Source organism: Cebus imitator, unplaced genomic scaffold, assembly GCF_001604975.1.
Source record: "Cebus imitator isolate Cc_AM_T3 unplaced genomic scaffold, Cebus_imitator-1.0 Scaffold0, whole genome shotgun sequence".
Lineage (NCBI taxonomy): Eukaryota > Metazoa > Chordata > Mammalia > Primates > Cebidae > Cebus > Cebus imitator.
Window position 1 is genome coordinate 2,293,792 of NW_016107315.1, and position 16,609 is coordinate 2,310,400.

Here is a 16,609-nt window from a genome sequence, read left to right on the forward strand (position 1 = left end):
TGGAGATTGTGGCAAGGAGCAGGGCAGAGGGGTGTGATCCCAGACCACACAGGACTGGGGGCTGCAAGTGGGGACTGTGGGGGAATGCAGGGACCAAGGGGCAGGAATTAAAATGTTTGTTAGTGTGTGGAGTGTGCATGTTTGTACTGATGTATGCACAGCTGAAGTTCAAGCTGTTCACCATGTGTGTGAGGTAGAGGAATCTGTTACTGCTTTGGTGAGGAGGAGGGACCACAGCAGCTTGTGGGTTTGACCTGAAGTCAGAGTAAAGAGGGCAGGGGAGCAAAGGACACCACTTCTCCAGCAGGTGGGAGGGCTCTGAAGGGGAGAGGCATGGATCCCAGGTAGATGGTAGCTCTTTTACCTCAGAGTCACAGTGTTCTTGCTCTAGACTGGCCAGCAAGGTCCATGGAAAATGAGGTGAGGTAGCTAGGGCAGATGTACACCTATTTTGCAGATGGGGACTTTGGGACTCAGAGGTCAAGGTGAGGTGAGCACGTCCACTAACCTGTGGGTGGCAGAGGGGGGACACCTGCCTGGTCTCCTGGGTTCAGCTGTTGTCCCGCCCCATACTGAGCTTCCATCACTGATAGAGGATCAGGGATCCTTCCTGGCATACCGAGTGTTCTCTGTTTTCTCTTGCAAGGCCCAAAAGAGAAGATCATCATGACAGAAAGGTCAGCGGCTGTTTTCATCCAGGCCTGGTGGCGGGGCACGCTGGTGCGACGCACACTGCTGCATGCAGCCCTCAGGGCTTGGATCATTCAGTGCTGGTGGAGGCAGGTGCTGGCGAAGCTGCTGGCAAAGAGGCGGAGGATGGTGTTGGAGTTCTATGTGCAGCAGGAGTGGGCAGCAGTCAGGCTGCAGTCCTGGGTCCGCATGTGGCATGTCCGCCGGTGTTACTGTCGTTTGCTCAATGCTGTCCGCATCATCCAGGTCTATTGGCGCTGGCACAGCTGCCATTCCCGTGGCTTTATTGAGGGCCACTACGAACTCAAAGAAAACCAACTTAATGTTCAACTTGAAATCTCTCTGGGCTCACAGGCTTGTAAGGTGCAACAATGCATACCCCTTCCATTAAAAGAATGACCAGGTCTGCTATATCTTTGTCCCCAGCTCTCTTTGCCAGATGTATTTTCAGGAGGTCATTGTTTGAGATAATGATGGGAAATACTAGGCATGTCACAAGTCAACTCTGAGGAATCAGCAGGGGTTGTCTGGGGTCCCATATGGAGAAAGATTCTGAGAGCCATCTTGGATGAGTAGGACCTGTGATTGATTAGCAATGTCTGTCATAGGTAGGAGAGTTGGGCTTCAGGGTCACCAGGTCAACCAACTCTAGGGAGACTCTGTAAATGGAAGCCCCTGTAGTTGTGCAGCATGGAAGACTGTGTCATCCTTTGCTATTTCTTCATTCATTCATTCATGGAGACTGGGTCTTGCTCTGTTGCCCAGGGTGAAGTATAGTGATTCAATCATAGTTCACTGCAGCTTCCAACTCTTTCCTGCTGCCTTAGCATCCCAAGTAGTTGAGACCACAGGTGCCCACCACCACACCTGGCTAATTTTTAAAATTTTTTTTTGTAGAGATGGGGTCTCACTATGTTGCCCAGGCTGGTCTCAAACTCCTGGCTTCAAGCATTCCTCCTGCCATAGTCTCTGTGAAGTTGCTGGGATTACAGGTGTGACTCACTGTGCCCAGCCTCTTAAAATAAATTTTAAGGATTTATTTTAAACATGGTGTTAAAATATACATAACATAAAATTTACTATTTTAACCATTTTAGGTATATAGTTCAGTGGAATTAAGTACATTCACATTGTTGTGCAACCAGCATCCAACCCCAGAACTTTTTTTAACTTGCAAAACTGAAACATTGTACCCATTAAACAATACCTCCCCAGTCCTCCCTCCCCTAGCCCCTGACAATCACCATTCTACTTTCTGTCTCTATGAATTTGACTACTCAAAGTACCTCATATGAATGAAATCATACAGTGTTTGTTTTTTTGTGACTGATTTATTCCACTTAGCATCATGTCCTAAAGAGCCATCCATATTGTAGCATGTGTCACATTTTCCTTCCTCAGGCTGAATAATATTCCATTGTATGTATGTGCTACATTTTATTCATTCATCCATGGATGGACACTGGATCCTTTCACCTTTTGGCTATTTGAATAATGCTGCTATGAACATGGATGTGCAAATATCTCTTCAAGACGCTGCTTTCAATTCTTTTGGGTATATACATAGAAGTGGAATTGCTGGATCATATGGTAATTCTATTTTTACTTTATTTTATTTTTTTGTTACTGTTATTTTAAGAGACAAGATCTCACTATGTTGCTCAGGCTGGAGTGCAGCGGTTATTCACAGGTGCAATCCCACTACTGATCAACACAGGAATTTTGACCTGCTCCATTTCCAATGGGGGATGGTTCACTCCTACTAGGGAAACCTGGTGGTGCCCTGCTCCTAGGAGGTCACCATATTGATGCAAAACTTAGTGTGGACAACTGGTTGGCATAGGGCACTACAGCCCAGAGCTCTTGGACCCAAGTGATCTTCCTGTCAGCCTCCTGAGTAGCTGGGACTATCGGCACACCATCATACCCTGGCTATTTTGAATTTATGCAGTAGCTGCCATACTGTTTTCCATAGCAACTGTAACATTTTACGTACATTGCTACCAGCAGTGCACAAGCTATCCAACTTCTCCATATCCTCATCAACACTTGTTATCTCTGCTTTTTTCATCATAGTTCTCCCAATGGGTATGAAGTGGCATGTCATTGTGTTTTTGATGTGCATTCTCCTAATGATTAGTGATGAAAAACATCTTTTTATGCTCTTGTTGGCAATGTAATATTTTCTTTGGAGAAATGTCTATTCACATTCTTTGCCCATTTTTGAATTGGGGTTTTTGGTCTTGTTAGTGTGTTGTAGGCTTTTAATACTTTATAGGATATATGATTTATAAAGATTTTTCTCTCATTCTGTGGATTGCTTTTCACTCTGTTGTTTTTGTCTTTTGACGCACAGAAGTTTTAAATTTCTTTCTTTTCTTTTTTTCTTTTATTTTTTTTTAGACAGAGTCATTCTCTGTGACAGAGTCACCTGGCTGGAGTGCAGTGGTATGATCTTGGCTCACTGCAACCTCCACATCTTGGGTTCAAGTGATTCTTCTGCTTCAGCCTCCTGAGTAGCTGTGATTACACACATGCCACCACACCCAGCTAATTTTTGTATTTTTAGTAGAGACGGGGTTTTACCATGTTATCTTGAACTCCTGGCCCCAAGTGATCCACTCGCCTTAGCTTCCCAAAGTGCTGGGATTACAAACATGAGCCACTGTCCCTGGCCAGAAGTTTTAAATTTTGGTGTAATTGAATTCACCAATTTTTTTTTCTTTGTTGCTGGTTCTTTTGGTATCATATCTAATTAAATCCTTCCCAAATTCAGTGTTATGAAGATTTTCCTCTATGTTTTCTTCTAAGAGTTTTATAGCTTCATCTCTTACGTTTAGGTCTTTGATCCATTTTGAGTTAATTTTTGTATATGGTGTAAGATAAGGATGCCTCTTCATTTTTTGCATGTGGATATCAGTTTTCCTATCACCATTTGTTGAAGGCACTGTTTTTCCTTACTGAATGTCTTGGGATCCTTGTTGGAAATCATTTGGCCATATCCATGAAGGTTTATTTCTGGTCTCTCTCTTCTGTTCTACTGGCTTAGAGATCTGTATTTATGCCAGTACCACACTGTTTGATTACTGTAGTTTTGTAATAAGTTTTGAAATTTGGAAGTATGAGATCTCCAATTTTGCTCTTCTTTTTTCTGTATCATTTTGGCTATTTGGGGGTCTCTTTAGAGTCCATATAAATTTTAGGATGGGCATGGTGGCTCACGCCTGTAATCTCAGCACTTTGGGAGGCCAAGGTGGGAGGATCACTTGAGGTCAGGAGTTCAAGACCAGCCTGGCCAACATGGTAAAACTTCATCTCTATTAAAAACACAAAAATTGGCCAGGTGTGGTATTGCACACCTGTAATCCCATCTACTCAGGAGGCTGAGGCAGGAGAATCACTTGAACCCAGGAGGTGGAGGTTGCAGTGAGCTCAGATTGCACCACTGTACTCCAGCCTGGGTGACAGAGCAAGACCCTGTCTCCACAAAAAAAAAATACATTTTAGAATACATTTTTTCCTTTTCTTCCCTACCCCTCTCTAGTTTTGGATAATTTCTCTATTTCTGCAGGAAATGTCATTGGGATTTTGATAGGCATGGCATTGAATCTGTAGATCCCTTTGGGTAGTACTGGCTTCTTAACAATATAAAGTCTTGTAGTCCATGCTCATAGGATGTCTTTACATTTGTTTGTGCCTTCTTTTGTTTCTTTCTGCAACACTTTGTAGTTTTCAAAGTTCATGTCTTTCACTTCCTTGGGTAAGAGTATCCCTAAGTATTTTAATCTTTTTGATGGTATTGTAAATGGGATTGTTTTCTTACTTTCCCTTTTTGTGTTATTTATTGTTAGTGTACAGAATTGCAACTGATTTAAAATTTTTTAATTAAAAATATTTATTCATTTCTTTAGTCTTTTATTCCTTAAATACAACTAATTTTTGTGTGTGTTGATTTTGTATCTTACTACTTTGCCAAATTCATTTATTAGTTCTAAGTTTGTGTGTGTGTGTGTGTGTGTGTGTGTGTGTGTGTAATTTGCAGGGGTTTTTACATATAAAATCATATCGTATGTGAACAGAGATAATTTTACACCTTCCTTTCCAATCTGGATGCCTTTTATTTCTTTTTCTTGCCTAGTTGCCCTGGCTAGAACTTCCAATACTATGCTGAATAGAAGTGGTGAAAGCAGTCATTTTTGCCTTGTTCCTGATCTTAGAGGAAAAGTTTTCGGTCTTTCACTTTTGAGGATATGTTCTGTGGTGAACAGGTCTGTGCAAACCTGTCCCCAAAGTCTGAGGAAGCTGAGAGGTTGAAGAAAGAGACTGACATATCCAGTTTTTTAGAAACATTTAATATGGCCTTAAAAGCAGAAGCCATGTCTTTGTCTCAGGTAGCAGCAAGATAAGATGGTGGATCCCTGCACCATCACCCTCCAGACCCAGGGCTTATCTGCCACAGGGAAGGAATATGTAGGATGATTGAAGTCAACCCCTCAGCAAAAGGCAACAATGCTATGTGAATCTGCCTTAAGGCAGGATTTACAGTAAAAGTAGATAAAGTAGAAATCTTAGAAGCTGTGTTAGTCTGTTATCATGCTGCTATGAAGAAATACCTGAGACTGAGTAATTTATAAAAGAAAGAGTTTCAATTGACTCATAGTTCTGCATTGCTGGGGAGGCATCAGGAAACTTACAATCAGGCATAAGGCAAAGGAGAAACAGGCACCTTCTTCACAGGGTGGCAGGACAGAGTGAGTGCAAGCAGGGGAAATGCCAGATGCTTATAAAACCATTAGATCTTGTAAGATTCACTATCACAAGAATGACATAAGGGAAACTGCCCCATGATGCAATTACCTGCACTTTGTTCCACCCTTGACACATGGGGATTTGGGTGGGGACACAGAGCCAAACCATATCAGAAGCATTCCTGGAACTAGGGGTTAGTCAGAAGTGAACATGGTAAATTAGTATCCAAGATAAAGTTGCTTTGGCTGCCACCATCTATTAGCTGTGGGCTTTTCCCATATACCCCTTATTATGTTGATGTAATTTCTTTCTATTCGTATTGTGGTGGTGGTGGTGGTGTTGTTTTAATCATGAAAGCATGTTGAATTTTGTCAGATATTTTGTTTTCTGCATAAATTGAGATGATTATGCATTTACGCCTTCATTTTGTTAATATGGTATATTACATTGAGCAAGTCTCATATATTGAACCATCCTTGCATTCCAGGAATAAATCCTACCTGATCATGGAATATATTCCATTTAATGTGCTATTGAATTATTTATTTATTTATTTATTGAGACAGGGTTTTGCTCCATCACCTAGGCTGGCGTGCAGTGGTACATTCATGGCTCACTGCAGCCTTGATTTCCCAGGTTCAAGCAATCCTCCCACCTCAGCCTCCTGACTAGATGGGACTACAGGCATGTGCCACCATGCCTGGGTAATTAAAAAATTTTTTTTTGTAGAGATGAGGTTTTACTGTATTGCCCAGGCTGGCCTCAAACTTCTGGCCTCAACTGATCCTCCCTCCTTGGCCTTCCAAAGTGTTGGGGTTACATACATGAGCCACTGCACCCATCTGCTATTGAATTTTGTTTGCTAGCATTTTTTGAGAATTTTTATATCAATATTCATCAAGGATATTATTCTGTAGTTTTCCTTTTCTGTAGCATCTTTGTCTGTCTTTGGTATCAGGGCAATTCTGGCCTTATAAATGAGCTGGAAATATTCCATTCTCTCCATTTTTTTTTTAAATTTGAAAAGAATTACTGTTAATTGTTTTTAAATGTTTGGTAGAACTTACCAGTGAAACCATCAGGTCCAGAGCTTTACTTTCTGGACCTTCAATGCCATGCCTATCAAAATCCCAATGACATTTCCTGCAGACATAGAGAAATTATCCAAAACTAGAGAGGGGTAGGGAAGAAAAGGAAAAAATGTATTCTAAAATGTATTTTTTTTTTTTTTTTGAGACAGGGTCTCGCTCTGTCACCCAGGCTGGAGTACAGTGGTGCAATCCGAGCTCACTGCAACCTCCACCTCCTGGGTTCAAGTGATTCTCCTGCCTCAGCCTCCTGAGTAGATGGGATTACAGGTGTGCGATACCACACCTGGCCAATTTTTGTGTTTTTAATAGAGATGAAGTTTTACCATGTTGGCCAGGCTGGTCTTGAACTCCTGACCTCAAGTGATCCTCCCACCTTGGCCTCCCAAAGTGCTGAGATTACAGGTGTGAGCCACCATGCCCATCCTAAAATTTACTTTACTTTAAGTTTCTGATTACCGGTTTTTAAGTTTTCATTTCATTTTTGACTTTTCTTTTTAACCCATGAAAATGATTACTGTTTTGATCTCCTTACTAGTTATGGGCCTATTCAGATTTTCTGTTTTTTTGTGATTTAGTTTGGCAAATTTTATGTTTCTAGAAATTTGTCCATTTCATCTAGGTTATTCAATTTGTTAGCTATGAAGCAGATTCATCATGTACTGGTTATCAACTTATGTAAGTTTAGTGGGACAAAATATATTCATATGCAACATGTTACATGAAGTAGATTCATTACTTACAGCTATGCAGGAAGGGACAACAGAAACATTGGATTTATCATTAGCCAGTCACCCAAGGCTTAAGAAAGCTTTCAGGGGTGGATGGAGTCTCATCTGCATGTGCCCCACCTGCACTGCAACTGAGGGACCCCAAAAAGTGGCCTGCCCTAGGTTTTCTTTCTCCAGGTAAACAGGAATTGATGAACTAAAGCATTGAAAGGTATCTTGTTTGGCAAGGAACAGATGAACAGAGCCTGGGCTGTTGCAGCCATTTCTTCCGTCACATTCCCAATACAATCTCAGGCAGTCACATTCCCAATACAATCTGCCATTATTCTTGGGAACTACAAGTGATCAAGGGGAACAACTGGGTTGGACCAAGGCTTTCTGGAGGACTGTCCTGCAGTTCACCTCCCAACTGACACATTCCTCTTAGCACAACTAGTCTGTTTCATATGTCCACCAATCTACCTGGATTCAGAGTTTAAGCTTTGTCTCATCAGATTGATATAAAGCCTTGACTAATAATCTTAGTGTGACATTGTTGAGCCATAGCCAGAATTCTTTTCAGTAAACCCAGAAGTACTGCTACCGAAAGCAGGATGATCAGGCCTGTCTGGAGCAGTGACTGATCCCATAATCCCAGCAATTCAGGTAAGAGGTTGCTAAATATGTCAAAGAAACATCCTTCAGGTGGCCCCATGTGCTGAAGCAGGTGGGCTTGCTTTTAGACATCCTCTACTTCTTCTCTTTATTCAGGTACAGCAGGAAGTGTTGGCAGTTGCACACACTTCTCCCTGTTGGGCAAAAAGAAAGTCTACAGTAATTCTTTTGCCTAAGACAATCTTCACAAAGGACAGGAGGGATGACTGTTGGGCTGCCAAGGCAGTGACAGTGGAGGAAGAAATATTTGCCATGGTCAGAGATGAGTTTCCTATCCCTTTTTTTTTTTTTTTTTTTTTTTTTTTTTTAATGAGCACTGACTCCTATGTATGATAGCAAAGATCTCATAAAGGACATAAACCCAAAATCAGTCACACCTTCTGGTAGGTCCTTAGTAAGCCTGGTGTATAGCTTTAGGTTGCTGGACCAAAGGTATGGTTCATTCCCAGGGTGCTATCTAGGGGCACCCCCCAGTATGCCCAATATGCAGGATCCCCCATCTGCCAGCTTTCCAGACATGACATTACCCATCCTGTGTTTGAGTCACCCCCAGATCACACAGAGAAAGAGATAGCCCTTGGGTGCATACAGCACCGCTTCCCTTGCTTTATTGCTCAGTGACCCATTCGTGGGTATGGAGGCACTGGCGTTCATCAGTCATGTCTAATTTCTAGCAAAATTGCAAGAGCTCAGTTTCACCTGTATGATAGTGTTCATGAAACCCCTAAGTAGAGGGCTAGTTCCATCCTTGTTTTCACTACTGGTACACTTCCGGTACACTTGTTCACGTCATCAAATGAGCATCAGCCCACTACAATTTTGTTAGTTGTGGTTGTGACAGTTTGCCACAGAGTCTGTTAAAACAGGGCACCTTTGGTTGCCTCCCATGTGGTGGATGTCAGATGCTCACTTGATGAACCAGGTCTCAGATTCTGTTGGTGTAAACTGTGGCATTAGAAATGCTGGTGTGGCTGACCACTGACGGGATGAGAGGCTCACTGTGGCCTGTTTTTTCTGTTACAAATAGCATTTTAAGATAATAACCAGAATCATGACTGACAGCATCACAGCACCATCGGACTTTTATAAATTGCGTATAATCTTTTAAATACATTAATATAGCTATACAAATGTAACTTTAGAAAAAGATTTAACATAATTGAAATTATGAGTGATAACATATTGCATGTTTATGAATTTATGTAATGTTTGGGGCATTTATATTAATAACATATCCATAAATGTAACTGAGAAGATCTAATTTCACTTATCTTTTGACAATATTCTCCACACAATATAACAAATAAGCCTAATCATTCAATATCTATACAAGATGAGAGTTACGTCCTGTGGAATACTCCAAAGGCCCAACTGCAAAATTCCAAAGTTAATTTTAGGTCAAAAAGCTTAACTTAGGATAAAAAATGTTATACCTATACACAATGGAATATTACTTAGCCATAGAAAAGAATGATTTTTTTTGTCACTTACAATCACATGGAGAGAATTGGAAGGCATTAAGTGAAATAAACCAGGCACAGAAAGACAGATTACTCATGTTCTCACTCATATGTGGGTGGTAAATATATATTAAAAAATTGAACTCAATAGAGAGTAGAATATATATTTTTCTCATCAAAAACACATCTTACATTTTTGGCACATTTTGTATGCTGATTATATATTAATTAGAATTTTTAACTCTTAATAAACTTAAATTGTGGTGAAAACCTTGGAAACAGGAAACCTTGAATTGTCTGTTACATATCAGTATTTTATAAATGAGAGCCATTTTATAATTTTTAGAAACATGTTTCCCCATAGTTTAAAACTGTATGTTAAGAGACTAAAATATATTAGGCTTTCTATAAAGTTTAAGAAGCCAAGAACAAACTCATATTTCTGTTCAGCAATTTGTTTTATTATTTTTTAGTCTTATTTGAAAGTAACCCAGACATTTAGTGGGTATATATTATTTAATTTAACATAAGTTTAAGATGTCAAATTACATTAAAAAGTTAATTTATATGCATTTTCTAGCTTATATTTGACTTATTTATTTATTTTTAGTGCTTACCTACAATACTTACAAGAGATGGAATCTTAGACAAACTAATCATTATTTCAAGTTATTTTCTTGATAACCATTTTTACAGCCTGTGAATATCAAGTGTTGACCTAAGTAGGAACCTTAAATATATGGGTATTTTGCAGATAACTCAGAAGATACAGCTATTTGCACTAAACCAACAATATTAAATTGGTTTTATTTATAAAAATTGCACAAACAAAGATAATTCTGTTTTAGGTTGGGTTTATAGCTCTGTAATTTTTGTGTCAAACTCTGACACCTTAAACATCTTTAGGGACAAATATAAAGCTGTCTGATTAGTAAACCCAGGCAAACATGTATACTGACAATTTTGAACACATTTTAAAATTTTACACATAATTTTAAAATTAGCATATTTATTAAATATTTACTTAAGTCACATGAACTAAAAAACATGTGGGTTAATATACCTTTGTTTATCTAAGTCAATCTACATAAAAAAATTTAAGAGATTTCTGGCTATGTCAGATTTTACCATGCAAACAAAACATATAATACATGTATACTTACATAAACACATCCAAACACACACACACACACACACACACACACACACACACACACACAGAAAGAAAGAGAGAGAGAGATCATACAGCTTTCATTTTAGAATTTTTTTCATGAGACAGTAACACAGGCTCACTGGTTTATAAAAGACAGTTGAATCTAAATTATATTTCAGACAAAATAGGAACCTATTCATATGGCTTAACTTTGTTTTCCCTATAGGTATTCTAATGAAGCCTGTGAACCAAAATTTTGGAGAAAGCAGTTTCCATGGCAGTTTGATTTTTAAAAGCTTCTTTCACCCCCACCCCCTTTTTGCCCTTTTTAAATTTTAAAGTTTAGGGTTAAATTTTCTATGTTTACATTTTTGAAACATGGAAAAAAAAACCATGGCTGAATTGTATAAGAAAAACAAAATCTCCAAGTAATCTTGAACTAGTAACAAATCTATCTTTTGGTTTCTGGTCTGGTTGCTTGATTAGCATATGCAGGAGGGGAAAAGTTTTAGCAAATTTTTTCCAGCATTTTCTCATTGGCCTCTGTGTGGCAGAAAAAGTAAAATTTTTATGCTGGACAGAGATGCCTTATAGCATGGCTGTGAACTCAAGATTTTGACCTGTTTGATGTGAGACCCTAACTTTTTTTTTTTTTTTTTTTTTTTGAGACAGTCTTGCTCTGTCACCAGGCGCCAGGCTGGAGTGCAGTGGTGCGATCTCGGCTCACTGCAACCTCCGCCTCCTGGGTTCAAGCAATTCTCCTACCTCAGCCTCCCGAGTAGCTGGGACTATAGGCACGCGCCACCATGCCCAGCTAATTTTTGTGTTTTTTCAGTAGAGATGGGGTTTCACCATGTTGGCCAGAATGGTCTCGATCTCTTGACCTCATGAGCTGCCCGCCTTGACCTCCCATAGTGCTGGGATTACAGGTATAAGCCACTGTGACCGGCTGAGAGCCTAACTTTTATAAACATTTATCTAGTTCATTTTCCTTTGGATTACTACTTTTTCAATTAAGCATTCCATTATCATTTGCAATTATTAGTCAGGCAAATCTAAATTTATAGTTCTTTGTTTTTTGTTGTTTTTTTTTTGAGATGGAGTTTTGCTCTGTTGTCCAGTCTGGAGTGCAGTAGTGTGATTTTGGCTCACTGCAACCTCCACTTCTTGGATTCAAGTAATTCTTCTGTCTCAGTCTCCTGAGTAGCTGGGATTACAGGTACCTGCTATTACGCCCAGCTAATTTTTGTATTTTTAGGAGAGATAGGGTTTCACCATGTTGGCCAGGCTGATCTTGAACTCTTGACCTCAGGTGATCTGCCCACCTTGACCTCCCAAAGTGCTGGGATTACAGGCGTGAGCCACTACACCTGGCCCTAAATTTATAGTTCTAAAATGTGTCTAACTTGTTGGTTACTATGAAGCTGTTATAATTTGCAAAGCCATTAATTTGAAAGCCCTTTAAGGCTTAAAAAAAAATCTTGGCCAGAATGCCATAAGGAGTGAGTTTTATCACAACACCAGTAGAAAAGTCAGCAGGTTGAAAGTTGGCAGTAAAAACACGCAGAGAACTTAGAAGACTCTACATGTTAATTTTACAATTGCAGGTTTTTAGAATATTGATTATTTCAGTTCCGAATTTTTCTTGATTTAATTTTGCTCATCAGGGGTTGGGTGTGGTGGCTCATGCCTGTAATCCCAGCACTTTAGAAGGCTGCAATGAGAGGATCACTCACTTGAGGCCAGGAGTTCGAGAGCAGCCTGGCCAACATAGTGAAACCCCATCTCTACCAAAATACAAAAATTAGCTGGGTACAGTGGCACATGCCTGTATCTCAGCTACTTGGGAGGCTGAAGTGGGAGGATCACTTGATCCCAGGATGTGGAGGTTGCAGTGAGCTGAGATGGTGCCACAGCACTCCAGCCTGGGTGACAGAATGAAACTGTCTCAAAAATAAAAAATAAAAATAGAAATAAATAATTTTGCTCATCAATTTTAAAATGTTTTCAAGAGTGGGCTGTAATATGCAGACAGCTGGAGTCCCAGAAAACCTGGTACACCTTAATGTTTGAGAATTCCATTCTGTTTCTTATTAATCTCTCAAGAGCAAAGAAAATTCTATAAATCCTGTTGGGGAACATCAGGAGTTTAGGCTGGTGTTTCAGATGGTGGTGACTTCCCTAGTGGCTTTTAATTAGCAGTCCTGCACCCACCATCCAGAATGTTTGTTTTTGCTTTTAGAAGATCTTCAGAAACAAGAAAAGAGTCAAACCAAATCAAAAAGAACCAGTATAAGAGTGTTCACAAAAATCGTATCCTACGAATGCTGATCAATGTATTAAATGAATTCCACAAACCAAAAAAGACATGCCTCACAGATTGAGTTCTCTTGTAGAAATACTAATTTACACTACCTCCTCTCCAAAAGTTTGTTATTTAGGTTGGAATAATCGTGTCAGAAATGAAACCTGAAAAAGAACACTATTGGAAGGGATTGATGATTCTTAGAACTGGTCTGCAGGACCCACTTGAGCCCTTTGAGCTCTCTCCTTCCAAGGCTCACCTTGTAGAAAACAAGAGAACTCAATTCAGAAAGACACACATCTTTGTATAAGAAAGCACTTACCAGAAAAGACAAAAAGTCTTTTTGTCATCCAGGGAGAGATGTATGGTCCTTTATTAAGGTTGCATGATCCAGACCAGATCCCAAGTAATATCAAATAGTACAAAAAATAGGGAGGATCAGCCTGAGGGAAGACTCAGCAGGGCAGAAAAGGTGAGCCTTGGAAGCAAAGAGCTCAAAGGGCTCAAGTGGGTCCTGTCAACCAGTGCCAAGAATCGTCAATCCCTTCCAATAGTGTTCTTTTTCAGGTTTCATTTCTGACACAAATTATTCCAACCTAAATAACATTTGGAGAGGAGGTGGTGTAAATTATTCAACTCAGAAAATATAAATGCAAATATCCTAGAGAAATTTATTGGGAAATCAGTCCAGTTGAGATATGTGGTCGGAAATATAAATTAAGTCCATGCCTCATGGTTGTTGGTTTCGTCCCAGCCATGCTCCCTTATTGTGTAGGCACAGGATAGGGAGATGGTTGGCTTCATCTCATACATGTTTGCAGAAAAAGAGTGGGCCAAGGGAGTCAGGTAGTGCCGGGGAGAGATGATCGTAATTAACCACAGAATCTGCACTAAGTAAAGAAACGTGCGAGAGCATGTCAAGGGTGGTGGCCGTAAAAAAATTAATAGGGTCAATAAACTGGAAAACCTTATCACATCTAAAGAAATATTCTATTGGGGTTATTGAAAAGGTGAACTGAAAGGAAAGAAGAAAGTAATCAAAGAATGGAAAACTAGAAAAACAATTTGAATAATATTACAATTATTGGTGATGATGAGGTCTACAGCCTCATTGTCCAATGACTATTTAAATTTAAATTAAATAAAATCAAAAGTTCAATTCCTCAGTTGTACTAGGCACATTTCAGGTGCACCACACCCATAGGTGGCTAGTGGCTACTATGTTGGACAGCATAGAGAAGATTGCCATCATCACAGAAGTTCTATAGAACAGCACTGTTTTGGTATGACTGTGGGAGTGAATAGCTGAGGAGGAGAGCAGAAAAGGTTTATTTGAGGTTAGAACGGAGGAGATTGTAGGATCATCTTGACCAATGATAAAATCACCAATAATTGAGATAAGAGTAAGGGTGGAGGTAATATCAGAGGGAGCCCTGTTTGTCACATGGCCCTTGGGGAGAGGAGTTCTGGTGAGGGAATTGTAGAGAAAGAGATGAGCTTCTGTGAGCTTCTGTTTTCCGCTAGTCCTCAGGGTCACCACCTAATCATTAACATGCCTAGCCCCAGTCCCACTACCACTAAGGCCAGCCTCTTATTCTTCACCTGGGGCTGCATTGCATTGCTCCCAGGAGAATCAGCCAAATATTGCTATTCTTCCATCTAGGTGCTTGCCTAAAAGGAAACTGAGGCATCCCAGACCCCAGCTGACCTTGATTCTAGGTTGACAGGGCAGAGCCCAATAATCCATCCATATATGCAGAAGTGCCCAGAATCTCCAGGAATATGCAGCCCAATTGCCTCCCAGATCCCTCAGTGAGAACAAAATAAGGCTGGGGACGGGAATGGAATTTCTAGCTCTGTCATACATCAGGACAGACTGGAGCTTCCTAAAGCCATTACCAGCCCAAAACAGGTTCCATGGACACAGGGGCAAACCTCACTGAAATTCTTTGCCAGGAGGAAGAGGAGGCAGCAAGGTTCAAGTCTCAAGATTCCCATTAGCTGGGGGACCCCGTGAGACACATAAGACCAGGTTAGATCTTTAATAAGGACAGTAGACACAGTGCCCTTCCTGCCAGCCCTTAGGAATTGATTATCTCAATGTGAAACTGCAGGTGAGTGGCTGTGACCACACAGTGGCCCCGGAGGAGAGCACAGGTCTGGCAGTTGTGGCATTGCCAGTGGCCCTGGATGACATAGATGGCGTTGAGCACCTGGCAGTATCGCCAGTGGATGCGCCACATGCGGACCAAAGACTGGAGCTTGATCACTGCCCTCTCTCTTGTTGCGTAGGCGATCAGAGCTGCCTGCCGTTTCTTCTCCAGCACCCTCAACAGCGTCATCCGCCACCAGCACTGAATTATCCAGGCCCTGAGGGCCGCATGCAGCAGTGTCCTGCGCACCAGGGTGCCCCGCCACCAGGCCTGGATCTTTATGGCTGCGTTTGTTCTTATTCTATGTTTTTCCTAGGCAGAGACAAGAGAGATCACTCAGGAAACTTCCTGCCACCAACTTCTAGGATCTTCCTAGAAGGAGCCTGGGTTTCCTCTCTCAACACACAGCCCTTCCTCAGAGTTCAGGAGAGTTAGCAGGAGCCAGCAGACCTGGTGGTGACCTTCCTCTGCCACTGTGGACCCATCACCTCACTCTCAGAGTCACAGAGTCCTTCTCCTGACTACCTCAGCAGTGCATGGATCAAGGGAAAAACCATTAGTAACTAGAAGGGTGCAGTAGCGATGTGCAGGACCTTGTTAGTCACTCATCTCTTTGATGTTCACTGGTTTTGGAAAGCATGGCCTCATAACCTTCTGCCTGGTTACTCTCTGCTAATTCCAGCCCCAAACCACCACTGGCTGATTTCTCTCTGCCACAACCATATATTTCGATACTGTGGTGGGTTTTAAATACCCTGACCACATATTCTACTCTAAGCCTTTCCATATTTTGAACATTCTGCCCTCTAATTCCAGGTTCTCACACTCTCACCTCTCAGCCCCATGCATTTCTCGATGGCTTTCATTCTTTCCAATCACTCTCAATATCTCAGTCAGACCCCGACCAGACAGCCTAGACTGAGGAGAGGATGGAGGGAAAATTAGCTAACATTGAGTTGACTCCTAATTAGACTCTGGATCCATAAGAGGCAAAGTCCCACACCTCATGATGTAGATATAAATGTTCTGGATTTCTCTTAACTACATGGAATTCTCACCTTGGTTTTCTGCTCTTTCTTCTTCTGCAATATCTTCCATTCAATGGTTTCGTCAACATCTTCAATTACAATTAAAATTAAATTGCCTTTGGTCTGTCATCAGAATTAAATGGGAAATACATAAATGAGTTAAGACTGTTGTTTCTCTCTATGGCTCTATACAAAGACATTACTTTAGCATCCTCTCTTTTCTCAAGTTCTGTAAAGTCCAGGGGGATACCTACCCACCCCTAGTCCACCTATAGATCTGGCCATGTCACTTACACAAAATTGAACCCCCATGGCCTGTCCCTAGATGGTTCATTAGCCCTGATTTCTCTGCATCCCAAGGTCTGGCATGAGTAACATGAGTGAGGAGAGAGCTCTGAATTCACAATTGCATTATGACATAGGGATTGGGGCATCTGCAACTCAGATGGGTCTCTGTCAGAAACAAACTCCAGGGGAACTTGTACCACCTGTCTACTTGCCTCCTGTCAGAGATGTGTCAGAGCTGAGAGTGGAAAAATAGAGCACTTGAGTGCCATTTCATACCAGGGCTCTCCTCATATGAAGTCTATGTATAGAC

At 40.9% G+C, this 16,609-nt stretch overlaps 2 protein-coding genes across 3 annotated transcripts; one reads left to right on the forward strand and one right to left on the reverse strand.

The window, feature by feature from the left end:
• The first annotated feature begins 651 nt into the window (after window positions 1-651).
• Window positions 652-1,095, forward strand: IQCF5 (IQ motif containing F5). Its single transcript, XM_017548833.2, has one exon. It carries the CDS (start codon window positions 667-669, stop codon window positions 1,087-1,089), a length of 423 nt encoding a protein of 140 aa, XP_017404322.1. The 5' UTR covers window positions 652-666; the 3' UTR covers window positions 1,090-1,095.
• Window positions 1,096-14,472: 13,377 nt separating this feature from the next.
• On the reverse strand, window positions 14,473-16,375 carry IQCF2 (IQ motif containing F2). 2 transcript variants are annotated; one of them, XR_005199282.1, is made up of 3 exons: window positions 16,266-16,361; window positions 16,042-16,134; window positions 14,473-15,295 (listed from the first exon to the last, which is right to left on the reverse strand). XR_005199282.1 is itself a non-coding variant. In XM_017548615.2 (3 exons), the coding sequence occupies exons 1-3, from the start codon at window positions 16,321-16,323 to the stop codon at window positions 14,912-14,914; spliced, it is 495 nt and encodes a 164-aa protein (XP_017404104.1). In that variant the 5' UTR covers window positions 16,324-16,375; the 3' UTR covers window positions 14,858-14,911. The 2 variants fall into 2 exon arrangements, 1 of the variants encoding a protein (XP_017404104.1); XM_017548615.2 differs by having other exon boundaries at window positions 14,858-15,295; window positions 16,306-16,375.
• Between the last annotated feature and the right edge of the window lie 234 nt (window positions 16,376-16,609).